Source organism: Pseudopodoces humilis, chromosome 8, assembly GCF_049639895.1.
Source record: "Pseudopodoces humilis isolate 2021_Gansu_Grassland_sample_001 chromosome 8, ASM4963989v1, whole genome shotgun sequence".
NCBI classification, from domain to species: Eukaryota; Metazoa; Chordata; class Aves; order Passeriformes; family Paridae; genus Pseudopodoces; species Pseudopodoces humilis.
The window spans coordinates 34,600,845-34,616,415 of record NC_142207.1 but is presented as its reverse complement, the minus strand read 5'-3'; the positions used below and the strand labels follow the sequence as shown (position 1 = coordinate 34,616,415).

Here is a 15,571-nt window from a genome sequence, read left to right as displayed (position 1 = left end):
TTAAAGAAAAAAATCGCTACAGCTGTTATAAAATTATTCATTACTTCACTGAAAAATAAAAGTTTTGGTATAAAATAAACCTTAATCAAATCATGGCATTTTATAGAGCTGGATAGAGTAACAGTGTTTTCCCAAACTCCAAAATAAACACAGACAATTTGGTCCAATTTAAGTGACCTTTAGATCTCAAACAGACAATAATTTCAAAGCCAGTCTTTTGATAAATTTTCTCTACGTTAATTAATTTCTCATTTTAAATTCCATTAGTACTTGATCACCACAGCATGAGAGCAAGAGTGTCGTCCCAATACATAATGAGGAACCCGAGTACACTAATCTGCTCTCTCTTTCATTAATATTGTAAATTATCCATTTCAAACCAACATGAAATGTTTTCAAATACGGTATTAATGCAGAAAGTCTCTATACAGTGAGATTAGATACTGACATGCTGAGCTCATTTGTAAAGCTACTGAAATTAAAAGTATTACTTATAGAGAAAAAATATATGTACAGCTAAGAATTTACAAGATAGGGCCTGTTAAATCCTGCACTTTCTGTTAAAAAGCAATTTGAATTTTGCCACTGATATAAAGTCAGACTCTATGTGCTTCAAAGAAAGCAGCAGCTTCATAACAAGGTCACTGTTTGTATCTGTCTAGCATTAATTATCTTTTAGCATGAGAACCAGTACACTTCAAACTTAATTATATTCATATCAGTTCTTTTGTTGAGAAAGAATACAGAAGTATAGTGATCTTTCTCCAAGGAATCATTTAAGTCCATTGTTATGCTATCAAAAAGCAGATCATTATTAATTCCAAAGGCAACACTTGATTGATAAGACCAGAGCCTTGCAAATGACAGCACAGGTTCCACACCTGAGAATATTTCTAAGAAAATTTAAAAGCTTCAATGCTTTTGTATGAAAAAATAAGATGTTTCTGACTTTTTCTAATTTTCAAATTACACAATTTGAAGGGACTTTACTAAAAGAAACCCTCTGAACTTCTCATGTTTGAAACTGAGAACAAGGTTAATCAGAGAGGTATTTCCACTTTTCAGGATTTCTCCAACATAACCTGCTGATTCAAAGCAAGTCTGCAGCTTCATGTATTTCAACAGAACTTTATGACAATATCATCTTTTGCTCCAAAGTAATTCAGCTCTCCTCCAAAGCTTTACAGCACTCCTAACACATGATTTTTAAGCAACAGTAAAAAGAAGTATACATCCTGCAGGATGTATGAAGAGAGTGGTGTATCTAAACAAAGTTGCACCTTTAAACTTGTGCATAAACTATGGACAAAATCCCTGCAACCTACAAAGAAGATAGCAACAGCTCAAGAGTTTAATATTCTTCTGATTACTGTATAAATTAAACCTTAAAAATAAAAAAATCATATTTGTTAACTGCTGTACCAAAAAATTACCGATTAATAAATATTCTGATTATTCTACCCAAACAAGGGTTCCTCGTTCTCACCAGGTATACATTTATTTGTTAAAGCACTACATATTTAAGAATGACTTGTACCCAGGTGAGTTTTCTGAAAAAATATCCTGAAATACCACAAAAATTTGAATCTTGACCATCTAATTCCCAAAGCAACATGGTTACTTAAATTATTTTACCATTCAGTCTGGAAGCAGTCAAGGGTTCTAGACATTCCCAATCTGACCAGGAAATTGCAGAAGAAGTCATCCATTGCTTGAGGTATTTCTGATATTGATTTCTCAGGAGTCAGAACCGACTGTAAAGCCTGAAATTAAATTTTGATAACTGTTAAAACTTACAAGAGAAATGTCATGATCATACTTTCTATTTCTGAAGTCATCTAAAGTCACAGATCTACTGGAGTACATCTGAATGTTCCCCTTGTCTTTACAGATCAGAAGTGTAATCAGCGATCCTTCTAATAGCAAGGTTTGTGAAAGGTTATAAAAAATAACTCAAACCCCCCCTTTATTTAAGCAGGTATTCCAAACCTGACATCACCTGCTAGAGCCTTGATAGTATTAAAACTGATGGATGATCTTTTGTCACTGACAAGAGTAAAAATCAGTCCTTATCTAATGCAGGATGTAGCAGTCCAAGGTGCCAGTAGAATGGCTTGTATGCTTTTTGTAACGGTGCATGCAATGGAGGGAAAGACAGAACCTCAATTCCATCACCTGATCCCTTGGGAATAATTCTCACAAAGATCAAGTGTTCCTTGCCTCTCAAGGAGCCCTGGAGGAAGCTGCCAGACAGCAGTGCTACAAGTGTTAGCAGAAGGCAGATGGTGCAGCAGGGCTTCACGTGCAGCTCCCCCAGCGCCACCCAGACACACAGCTCTGCAGAGAAGGTCAGCTCATGGGGCAAGGCAAGCACATTGCCAAAGGCAGAATCAACACAGAACAGAGCAGTCTACTTCAGAGAAAAAGGGAAAAAATCCCTTTCACAGCTTTCTGATGCAATGCAAATCTCTTCCCTTCACCCAACCCCATTCAGCCCACTCAGCACACAGCTGCAGATCTCCCAGGGAGAATTCAACATGCAAGGAGCTATGGGAAAAAAGAAAAATATGACCCAGTCTAAGACTACTCCCCTACAAAAAGCATTTAAAGACAATGAGATGAGAGAGACTGCCACAACTTGGCAGCCAAAGGGGTGGCCTTATTTCAATCAGATATCAAATGAATTGCAGTGACTTGACATACCTAAATATGAGGGTCCTGGCTTGTGGGAACTCCACGTGGGCACAGTGCCACGATGGACCTGCTCAACAATGCATGACAAGCTACTGCACTGCACATGCATCTTGGTGAGAGATTATAAAAAATACCACAAAACTGGAAAAAAAAAACCCACAGAGAGATTTATCAAGCTATGCTAAAGGCTGTGACTGCAAATCATTTCCTCCACCCATTTATAAAAGAATCTGTAAGGCCAGGGATTTCTGGTAACTCCATTCATTTATGGCTTATTCATGCTCTTAGTGGCAGCTCTCTCACCATGAGTACATAAATTACCTGGAGATAAAAGCATTTCTCTTGATAAAATAAAAACACTGGAAAAACCTCTTGGCCATTTTGTACAGCACAGAAAATGTTGTCTTCAATCCAACCAACTTACCTAATATAACCAGAAAGGATTGTACATATCTGATGAAGGCCATGTAACACTGCCTTGTGACTAATACAATATGCCAAGTGCAATGTAATATTTAGCATATTTTCATTACTAGAGCTCCAGTACATCAGGCAGGTCTATTTTCTATCTGTGGTAATACAAGAACCAAAGAGTACATGGGCAGACATGCAACTGCATCCCTTGGCTTGCTTCTTTCTTTACTCCAAGTGAGGTAAATATCTAATATTGCTGCTCGTAGTTTTCCAAACACATCTGTAAAGCCAGGCTTTGGAAGAAGTGACACAGCTTGATTCCTTTAATAAATGGAAATTCGATAGGAATTCATTTCATCCGTGCAGAAGAGAATTTATTAGCGACACACCAGAGCTGAGCATCATTTGAGGAACCAAAGCTCAAGCAGGGAACAACACAGGGAGAAATGAATTCAGTCTAACAGGCACAGAATTGCAACGGGGCCTCAGGAAACCAGAACTGAAGCTCATTCCCAGATTTTGGGAGTGACATTAGGCCAACCACTTGCTTCAGTTTCATTGTAACCATGGCTGACTTACCAAGAGAATAGCACAACAAGAATTTTGTGGCATTTACTTGCTTGTTTGTAAATGAGGAAAATACAATCAATTAACATGATGCAAACAGCAAAATATCTGCTATATTCTATAGCAGTTGTATGGATAAAACCATCTTATTAACAGTCTGACCATGGGGTCAAAATAAATTAGTTATTTGCTTTTTTTCTTTGTGTTAATTAAAATGTTTTTAAAAATTGTGGGTGTAAAGATTGTAAATATGGCCAGTAAAATAAATTAATTTCTAAGAGCTTAATTTTAGGAACTTCCACAGCACTTCTAAGGATTTCTGTCCTGCAAGAATTTCTCTTCACTGAAGAAATAATAACACCTAATAAATTAATAACTTCAAAGGAAAACAAGGTAAGATGTTCTTGAAAAACTTACTAAATTTAAGAAGAATATAAAAAGGGAATTCAAGGATTTTAACATGTTCAAACAAACTGAAAATCAAGCATACATAAACTGCAACATTAGTGAATGTCAATGTAACTTCTCATTATCTGAAGATAATAAGAGACAGATATTAAAGAGGAAGATATTAAGAGGACAAAAGATATTAAGAGGACAAAAACCCTGGAAGGAAAGTCCAACAGCTAACTAATGAAGAAAGTTTTTCAGCCAGCTTTCATTTCTGTGGAACTTTCCAGAAGTTTTGCATCCTTTTTCTACAGTCCCTATCAGCTGAATATTTTCTTTTATATGTAGAATATTTTTTGCTTGTGTTGAAAAATAATTTATGTTACTTAAAAATATCTCAAACAAAAAAAAATAAAAAGGAAAACCAGAAAAAAAGAAGTAGGGATGTGCTTAAGGGCAAATGATGTTACTCAGTTTAGAAACTCTGGATAGTTTTAGTATCTGCAATTGGAAAATACCAAATTTTTAATATTTCTGGATGATCACTGATCTGTGCACGTATCATTGCACTTTAATATGGGGTTACATACACAAGTAAACAGCAAGTTAAGTAGCAAATACACACAATCACTTAAAACTATCATCCAGGTTATGGTTATTACATAAGTTAATTTATTTTAGCCAAAAATAGGCCAATTATTTATCCTGTGAAGAAGACAGCCTTCTACTTTGCTTCCTAGCTCAGAGTTTGGATGTTGATTCCATATTAATTCACAGGAAACAGTGCTTCTGACCTGGGTTACCAGAAGCACTTGGCTTTTCCAGGGAGTTAATATCAAACAGACGAGTCAGTGAGCCTCACAAAATATACTGTAAATCATTATGAAAGCTGTCAGGGAACTAGCAAGTGTATTAGAACATTTCTCTATTCATATCTTTCTGTCCAAAGGCTGAAAACATTACTTCAGTTTCAAAAATTATGGAAAAAATGAAGCCTCCAAGTAACAAATCAAGCAGGAAGAAGACAGACAACTCTTAGCATAAGCTTAAAATCAAAGAGAATTTGAGTTTGAGCACAAAATATCTGCTGGTTTTAAGGAAAGGTAGCAGTTTCTTGGGTTTGATTAACTGGGATAGACCCTAGCATACTGTTTTCTACCACTCCAGGATCAACAAATCAATGAAGAGGTAAAAGATTATTTAAATACAGCACTGTCAAAAGATCAATAGGTTAAAAATACTATCCTTTTTTTCACTTTCTATTTTAACTTCAACTCAAACAGTAAAACAACCATAACCTCAGCTATCCCTAAGGAACATGAAGAATTTCCACTACCTCCTTAGCATTAAGCATTTGCCATCTCGAGCACGGCTGCAATCCTTCCCTTCATTTTCAGGCATATTCCCTTCATTTTCAGGCATCAGGTTTAATACAGATAAAACTCTGTTATTTTCAGTTTCCAGCCAGAGTTTGATCTAAAGTACAAAACTGATCTGTTGATAAGCACAAGTGCAGAGGAAAACACACATTTTCCCTCCATTTTAAGTATCATTCACTTAATTTCATCTTTTCACTATTAATCATTTACTTCTGCAAAACAAAGACTACGGCTGTAGCCTTCTGATGAGGCTACAAGATAGTGGTGATATTGGAAACACAACATGGAAAATCATTTTTCCATTAGATTGTTAAAAACAAGTAAATTCAGGTAAATCCTATTGTGAAAAAGGCAATACAACAATCCAGTTGTCTAACTCTGAATTATTACACAACTGCTTTGAAATCAAACTGTAAATGTAAGGAATGTTAAAACTAATGGTGTGGAATGATTGATAATTTCATTAATATTTTGATTCAATATACTATAACAGTCAATTCTTTACTTTCAATATATGAACAATCTCTAGCAAAGATTCAAGTGCTACTAGCAAAGTATTCAAGTGCAACCTTTTGTGGGTGTTAAGCAGATGCAGTTTCTCTCCTGTGCCAGGGATCACATTCTCATTTAATCTGCTCAGATAAAGAACAAATTCTAAAATCCTGACACATTACAACAATATTAATATATTTTAAATAGTCTAGCTAAAGGTTTGCTACATGTATTTGAAATATCAGCTTGTTTACAGAACACAAAATGAACACAAATTAAAGGAAGATGAAACCCAGGAAACATAAGTTGTCTTTTCCACTATGGCATACGTTTACTCCTATAAGCTTGTACGTAAGAGACAATCTCTCCCACACAAATATTTCATAATTAGTATAAATTATTGTGTGTAAATTTCAATCCACTAATGCCAACTGAATTAGAGAGACTAAGAATGTTTAGGAATCTCTTACTAAAATTTGGGCATCTTCAGTCTGCTCTTGAATAGTCTGCAAAGCTTTGGACAGATCCTCATCATCTTCCTGAAGACTGAACTCATCATCTGTTGAAACCTAAATGAAATTATGTGAAGTTTGGTATCAGTGAATTTTATATATCTTTCTTTCACAATACAGCTGCTCCCACTGCCATTACAACTGCTGAAAATAATCCCCTCCTTGTTAAAATACAATATTCAAATAGAAATCCTATTACTGAAATTTTTTTTATAAATAAGCTGAAATATCTAAATAGATGCTTTATATAAATAGAAATTCTGACACTTTTAAAAAAGTTTTTATTGTTCAAATAAAGGTGATACGCAACAATTCAACTAACACTGAATCTTCTCTTGAAAAATAGGTATGCCCTCTATCATCACTTTATATAAGGAGATTAGTGTCATTTCTCCCAGGATGTCTATGTGACTGATGAAGTAAAAAGAATGAAACACGAATACCCTACCAAAATATATTGGAAGATTATCAATTTAATAAGTTACCTCTTCTTGCTGCTCATCATCTTCAAAGTCTTCTGTTATGGTAATTTCTGCAGGTTTAGTTAAGTCTGAAACAGCTGGGGCATGTGAGGAGTCCCAACTTAGAAGAAAAATATCATAAAATAACCATCTATAAATCTGCTATCACCACCTCCATCCTTGCTCTTTTCTACACAAGACTTTAAACTTTCAAGGTTGCCTTCAGCCTCAAGATGAGTAAGCCCAGTTCCATGTACAGAAAGAGAATTTAAGTTTTTACAGCAGGTTTAAACACCATTAAAAATTGACACATCAGGCAATCTCAGAAGCCAAGCACTATTTAACAACAAAACAACAGCTCAGTTGTGCTCTCAGTTTTGAGAGGGGTGTTTTTGCACCAGGATTTCCACAGCCTTCTAAGCAGAACTAGCTTCATGCTCTCAGGAAATACTAGTTTTTAGCAAATTCAATGTGTGAGGAACACCTGAGGTTAAACCCTGGACATCACAGTGCCACTTAAAAGAGCTGATGCAAATGCCTTAATAATAACAATACAGTTACAATAAAAAGATAAAGAACTTTCAAACCTCAAAAATTCATTTGGAAATTATCTACAGTTCCTTGAAATGCTTTAGAGTCAAACTTTTGATTAAATATAACTACGAATACTCTAAAATAAAAGCCAAATAAACATCTTTTCATCCACTAGCCTCATAGCCCATGAAAGAATAATGAAATGTTTTTAGCAGATGCTGTTGACAGTTTCCCTAGGAAATCAGTTAGCCTACAAGTGACCCATGTAAATAAACCAGGAATTAACTTCCAAAGAAAAAAAAAAAAAAAGCTGGCAATTCAGTACTGCACACACAAAGAAAAAGAAAAAAAACCAAAACATGATCTTCCAGCTTTGTACCAAGTTGCCCAAATCTGAATGATTCTCCTGAAAATAGGCCTTTTGGCAGTTTTCACAGTAACAGTATCTATGTTAAAGTATAAAACATAGATAAAAGTGTCATCTACATTCAAGACAGCATTACAGCACCAGAAAAATTCAGATAAATTGTATCCATCTGGAAGGCTAACAGCTGAACACCATAACACCCTGATAAGTAATAAACTTCTGAAAACTGGGGATATTTTTCCTCAATTTTCTATTGACCTGACTGTCCTTATGATCCACCATGGTCTAAACTAATGTGTCATTGCAAACAGCTTGGCAGACTAAAATATTACTTTAAAAATCCTGGGGTTTTCCTCCTTTTTTTTTTTTTTTTTTCCCTTCCAAAAATCATAGCTAGGTGCACAGTAAAAACAGAGAAATTAATTTAAAAAACTACTATATTTCTTCATAGTTTTAAATCTGCTGAGGAAGTGCTTTTTTAAGCACATCATGCTGAAAACAGCTGTGAAGACTCACTAAGGTAGAAATTGAGGCATGAGCTCCAAAAGGACACTCTTCCACTTTTTAAAATTTGCTTTATATTGGCTTACAACTTAATTCTAGCAAGGCAGGAAAAACTAAGGTATGGTAGGGTCTACGACACTAAAGTATCATGTTTAGCTTCTAAAAGCATTAGAGCTTCTTGATTTGCAGCTCACAGCTAGAAAAGAGAACAGGCTCATCTGGCCTAGTGAGAAAAGCAGAATTTGAGTCATGTGACCAAAATTTACAAAATTAAAAGCTATAAACATCCAACATAATCTGCTACAACTAAAATGTGGAAAGAATTGGGTGGGGTGTTTTTACTCTAAAAGCCACAGCAAAGTTATGTCTAGGTTATGTATCACAACCCTCCTACTCAAACCATGAATATCCCAGCAGCTATTCTGCAGTGGGAAATTAAAGGAGCACCTTTTCCAGCAGTACATTGGGACGGGGAGTCTTTATAACAAAACTTGTCCCTCCTCCATAGGTATTTTGCATTTACTGCTCAAGAGCTAACACAGGAGAGGCAACAGGAACCCTTCATGCCAGGGTTTTAATTCCTGCACGGGCTTCCCCACCAGCACTGGAGGATTCAATTCCCCCACTTTTCCAAGGGGCATTCAGGAACCCCGACCTTCAGCCAGGACACCAAACACCACCTTACAGTGAGCAAGACCCCACTGCAGGGCCAAAACCCCACGCATTCATAGAACTGCTTAAGTTGAAAAAGAACTCTAAGACCAAACTGTTAACACAGCACCACGTCCATGTTCACCGCTGAACCGCGTCCTCGAGTGCCATAGCCACACAGGGCTTTTTAACACTTCAGGGATGGTGTGGCCACCTCTTCCCTGGGCAGCCCATTTCAATGCCTCACCACCCGTTAAAGGAAGAATTTTTTCCTGGTATCTAAACGTCCCCTGGCATGGATTGAGGCCATCTCCTCTTGTCCCATCCCTTGTTCCCTGTGAGCAGAGCCGGAACCCCCCTGGTTGTCCCCTCCTGCTCAGGGCCCCCTGAGCCTCCTTTGCTCCAGGCTGAGCCCCTTTCCCAGCTCACTCAGCCTCTCTTGGGGCTCCAGCCCCTTCACCAGTTCCCTTCCCTAGACAGGCTTCAGCCGCTTTTCACTCTCCAGTAACAAGAACGCACTAAAAGAACCAACAAACCGGGAGGATTTTGACTTTCCCCCCAAGTCTCAACGCTGCCCTCACCCCACCCGCCCCCCACTCCAGCAGGTGCCGGGCCCGCCACGGCTGAGGCGGGAGGAGCGCTGAGGAGATGGGTCCCTGAGGCGGGGAACCGGCACCCCGAGAGGAGCAGGAGGAGGAGGATGGAGGGGGAAAGACTGGGGAGGAAGAAGGATACTCTGCAGCCTGAACGCCGCCTCAGAGACCGCCGCCTCCTCCGCCATGGCCGCGGCGTTGCCGGGGGCGACCTCTCGCGAGGAGAGGCACCCGCACCACGGCGGGAAGGGACCCGGGTTTAATTTGATTTAAATGAATTTAGTTTAATTCAGTTCAGTTTAACGTAATTCAGCGTATGTCCAGGCGAAGCTCCTGGCCCATTTAGGAAAGGGGTGTAAGGGCGGTGAGTCCCCCGAGGGTTCCAGGGCGTCCCCTCAGGGCGGGCACCTGCGGGCCCTCCGCTAAATATGCACAGCCCTTCCTGAAGTGGAAAAAACAGCAGGAAATGAGGGGAAAAAACGCTTCAAACTCATAAGAAAGGACTAATTTCTTCTGCAGATAGAATATTTTTATAGCTGGAAGCTGAGCTAAGTCCTGTGGGACTGATTACTTAAGTCCCTTCAGAACCTAAACTCTCCTGTGATCTATATTCACTTTTGAAAGTAGTTTTCCCAGGAAAAAAAATTTGGGAGAGCAACCTGTATTTGTGGAGAACAACATATATTTGTGGAGAACACACGTCATGGCTCCTAGGAGTTTCAAATAAAGTTGCAGGATTGGACAGAAAAAAAATTCTGCTGCTTTTTCTTATTTTAAGGTAAGCTTAGAGGTACCAGTCCTAGATTTCCATTGAGTTAAGGGGTTTTATATGCAACAGGAACTCAGAATCAGTGCTTGAATTAACACAAAGTAACAGAAATAAGTGCCCAAAGTATCTGGGGGGGAAAAAAAGTAACCAAAAAATTGCTAATGGTTAGGTTGAAAGGAGAGGCGCCAGTTTTGCATGCAGGGTTAACAAAAAACCCAAAAACAAAAACAAACAAAACAAAAAAGACAAGCAAACAAACAAACAAAATAAATATAGCCTGAAGATTAGAGAAGATAGTAAGTGGAAAAAACTGAATTATATAATTCAGTTAAGAATTTAGCCTGACAAGATACAATTCTGCAAGAGGACCTGCTGCCTTTGAAACTATTGTTTTGACACTGTGCAGGGATTGTCACAAAGGATTGCCATTCCTCTCCCATGGCAGACACATTCTTGAGAAATGACAAGTACTTTGGCTCTGTCAAAGTCTCCAAATTGTAATAAAAGAACAGTGCTTTGGCACAAGATTATCACAACACTGCAAAGATGACAAAAACTTGTATTCCCTCAAATTCTCTCCAACACTGTTGTTGAGTTTAATGCATGTCAGAGCTTGAACTCAGCTGGTTTGAAGAGGTAGAGGGGAAAATGCTGACATACCTTTCTTTATCTTTGATGGTTGGGGTTTTCTCCCCTTCAGATTAAACTGATGTTACCAGAACAATGCTCTTTCATCATACTGAACCCACCAGAGGCATCCTGAACTCCAGCAGAGCATCTCAAAAGAAGAATAAGCAGAAGTGGCATTATGAAACACAATGTACACCAGTCAGTACTCCTAAAATGCAGATTCACAAGGTGATAACACTACAAAAGTTGGGATGGCTACAGCTGAAGGCATCATTCTCTTAGGGAAGTTTCCAAATCCACCACAAAGTGTAACTTTGTCATACAGGCAAGCACAGCTGATTAATCTAAGTTAATGCCACTCAATTCTCTCAGGAATGTTTGCTGTTAGCCTTTACACAAAGAGTTGAACAAACAAAATGCTAAGCAATACCCTTTTCTGAGTTCTCTCTCACTGCAGGCCTAGCTTGTCCCTACAAATTATTCACAGGACTTCTCTGTCTCACTTGAACATGGAAATGTATAGCATCCACAACTGAAGAAGAGTGATGGATGTTTAAAAAGGGCTCAGGAAGCTGCTTTGGGGAAGATTATGATTAGAAAAGAATTACTAGTTATCTAGGACAAAAGGATCTCAGTCTTCTTGGTTTATTTAAGGAATTGCTAAATATTAGTGTCAATGGGTAATGGATTTGGTTAGAAAGGCTATGCTGAGATAGAACCATATGAAGAGAGTAGATCTAGGTTATACCCAATAATGCAGAGAATTAGCTAAAAATAAGCCATAACTAAAAGCAAAGAGTAAATTTTTTAGCAAATCCATCTGACTTTCAAGTATCCAGAAGGATTTTAAGAACCATAGGGTTCTTTTTCAAAAGTTATATTCTCCATTCAGACACCAGCTAGTTCAGTACATCCTATGGCTCCAATTTTCAGAAGTCAGAAATAGTCAGTGCACTTTCTATGAAAAAAATTTGAAGCGAAAAAATAGCCAATTCTATCATACATGGACATTTGCCAGTATTGTAAAGGACCCATAGAGTTTATTTGATTACTTTTAAATAAAAGTTGGTTGGTCAAAGCTTGTTATTTCCCAAAGATTTAAAGCTTTGTTTGGAAACTGTTTGCTTGGCAGCTTCTAAACTCTTTATGTCATCCCACTGTGACTATATAAATGGCCTCATCATACTGGCATTTTCCTTCAAAAGGCATAACAAGCCAACTAGTTTCTCCCTACCTCGTTCACAGCCACCTGCCATAAATACTTTGTATTTGATTATTGCTAAGCTGAATTCCAAGCACCCAATTCACCCTGGTTTATAGCCTCATAACAGTCTGGGTTATAAATGATTATCATCTCCCAAATGGCAACAACCAGCACTGTTACTGTATCCCCGTAACTCCTCATGAGAAAGACATGGGAGCAGCATCTGCTGTAGCTTGAGCATTTCATTAGGCAGGCTGTTTGCTTTTCTCACAGAGCAAAGACTGAGGTGTGTACCTTCTCCAAATCTATCAGGCAGATAGGTGGGCCAGACAAGGTAGAGGATTTAAAAGAGATCACCTATGAAAACTGCACAAACTGGAATGCTCCAGAAGCGTTGCCTGTGCTCCCAGTCCCTAAGGGCCATTTCTTCCCTTTATACCACCACCTGAAAGACTGAGAGATTCTCCTCGCATTCAGAGCATAATATCCCCTCCTGCTGAGTTCAAAAATCAAACTGACTACGATTTTGACAAGTTGAGTTAAAAAACCAGAACAACCACATGAGCTACCTTCAGTGACTTTCCCTCCCCTACAGGAACACATCCAAAATATTCAATATGTGCACTTCATCACAGCAGACAAGCAGCCAACAAAGAATAATCTGCCCCACTGACTTTCATACACCCATTTCTAATTGTTCTTCAGCACAGCTTTTGGGGAGGAAGGACGAGGCAATGTCAGCAATTCAGCTTTCTGAATGAGCACAAAGCATGGCCAGGAGCTCTCTAACAGCAGTATCACGATGACAGTCAAGAGGCCATTGTCCACACGGTCATGGTGGAGCACGGGACCACAGCTGGAAGCCAGAACGAGTTGGCAAACATCTTGTTCCAACTTCTGCTGTGCCATCTGGCTTCCAGTGAGGTGACTGACGTTAAATGTATTTTCTCTGTATTGCCATCTGGCAGCTGCTTGTACAACAACAGAGTAACATGCAGAATTTGGCTAAGAGTTATCCCAAGAATCACATCAAGGATACTTCTAACACAGGCTCTGAAATGGCAAAAAGCTTAGGAGGAAAGTTTGTCAGCTGCAGGCTTTAGAGGCACAGAGCATTGCACGTGGGTAAGAGGGAGTGGGAAATTATATATCCCTGTGTTTTGCATGTGTTTATTTTACAGAGTTCCCATAAATGTTTCTACAGGGAAGGAAGGGACATGCACACAGGTTTCCAAAGGACACAAATGTTGTATCCAATGAAATGTCTGTTCTTGAGAAGCATCAGCACATTTGCCGTGCTGTGAAAGCACAATCACCTTCCCAACTTTTGAAAAAAATGACTTTTTTTTTCCTGCTGTTATGTTGTATGCCAAACATTTGATAAAGGAAGGAGATTTAAGGAATTGATTAGAACAAACACAGTCTCAAAAAGAGAGACTCTGCTACTTTAACAGAAATTTCATCTAAAAATGTCAGGATTGCCAAACGCAGAGTAACTATAGTGTAATAGTACCTGTAATGCCAGGTCATCCTTATAAAGGTCACATTTGTAAAGCCATAGTAACCCTGCTGAGCTTTAAATGTAATAGAACAGGGTGCTTCAAAAAAACAGAGTAGGATTTTTAATAAATACAATCCTATGACAGCTTAAACCAATTAACTTTCTACTCTACTTTCTGCTGGGCGCTCCTGATTTTTTCCTTGCCCCTGTCTTGGTGCTCATATGATTTTTAAATAATTTAAACCTAATAAATCTAATCCAGATGAAATAAAAAAAAAATTAAAAAGGAAGGGAGGATGGGGAGTGTTAGTTTTTTTCTGTTTGGTTACTTTTGTTTTAATGAGGAAAAGTAACACTAAAATGCTAGAGGTTTGGCTTTCAGAGTTAAACTGAAGTAACAAAATGTATTTTGTCTCTACTCTGTAAGAAGAACATTAAATATAGAAGGCTCTGCTTCACTTATAGGAATTTAAATAGATTAGATGTATGATACACTAAATCTCTTAAAAAGGGTTTGAGTGAAGATTTTATGAAAACAAAAATGTCTGTTTTCCAACACATCAGCAGTTCTGCTGATGGTCATTCTCCTAAGCATTTTACTGAAGAACAATGAGCATTGGGTGGAATACAACTTACACTACTTAATCACCAAAAGCAAAAGATTGCTTCCTTTAGTAAATTTCTAAAATTCAGTCTGATTTCTGGCTTCGATATCACACAGCTCTTTCACAGGAACGAAAGAGACAATAATCTGCTCAAAACCCAACAATATAAGAGAAAACAGAAGTATGAAGAGTTTTGACTGCACTTAAAGAATAATTTGGGACTCAACCATCAAGCATTTTGTCAATAATACAGCAAAGACATCAGTACAACGTGAGCCCAGGACACGTCTCTGAGGAGTGCATTGGTTTCCCACTGCAGACCTGGAATGGTAATGTATATAGGTCACTCTGTACACCATAATGTATAACAGAAGAGTTATTCTATCCAGACTGATGCTGCTCTTGCCAAGAACTACAGCCTCCACATCTCTGGCTGGTGTTGCCCTTGAAAATTATAAGGAGCATTGGACAGACCAATTGTGTTGGCTCTACCTATTCTAAATTTGAGAGCATTTCTGCGTCACAGACAGAATAAATAGTGCCAAAAGACAGGAGAGGTGCCACATAGTAACTTTTTATTTTACAAGTGGGTAAAGAGCAATGTTCTCTCTAAACTCCGGTTTTATGAACACAAGTATTTATACAGCTTATAAGGACTAATGATCATTGGTTCCTGATAATTAGAGGCTTTGCACTTAATGTTCTGCTCCTCTTTGAAATTAAGATTGGTTAATATACTGTTCAAGGCAACTGTGACCACAAAGCAGCTAATACACTGCTACTACAAGCTAAGAAAAAAATTAACTCCATGTGGCTGTTGTAAAAGGAAAAGCCACTACCCTTAGCCCAGAAGACCAGAGAAAAAGTGCTATATTTTTTCCTAGTCTGTACTTAGCAAGAGAGGCAAGAATTGAGACACCACAATGTCAGAAAACACCAGTTAAAGGACAAGCAACACAAAAGCTTGCAGAAACTGTTCCTTTTTCTTAGTTTAAAAGCTTGCAAAAACTGTTCCTTTTTCTTAGTTTACCATCCTTCCAAGGACTTCACTGCTTGTTACCCAGGTGATGCATCTTCCCACTGGAAGTCTTAAGTCTTATGCTAAAAATTAGCACATGCCAGAGTAATTTTAGGTGGTTTCCTGCTCTTTTTTTTTTTTTTTTTTGGTTTTTGGAGGTCATATATGCACATGCTCACATTAAAACCAGACATGACAGTTTTCCCTGTCAAAACCAGATCAAAAATTTACATAAAGGAATAGATCTACCAAAACCATCCATAAATTATTCAAAAATTGTTTGGGC

At 38.1% G+C, this 15,571-nt stretch overlaps 1 protein-coding gene across 1 annotated transcript in view; it reads right to left on the bottom strand.

Moving 5' to 3' along the window:
• Nucleotides 1-9,746, bottom strand: part of SPAG16 (sperm associated antigen 16) — a 360,532-nt gene extending 350,786 nt beyond the window's left edge. The window contains exons 1-4 of the mRNA XM_014257754.2: nt 9,701-9,746; nt 6,934-6,980; nt 6,407-6,505; nt 1,636-1,763 (exon numbers count right to left, since the gene is read on the bottom strand). Coding sequence (XP_014113229.2) covers nt 1,636-1,763; nt 6,407-6,505; nt 6,934-6,980; nt 9,701-9,746 — 320 coding nt within the window. The remainder of the gene's footprint in view (nt 1-1,635; nt 1,764-6,406; nt 6,506-6,933; nt 6,981-9,700) is intronic.
• Nucleotides 9,747-15,571: the final 5,825 nt, after the last annotated feature.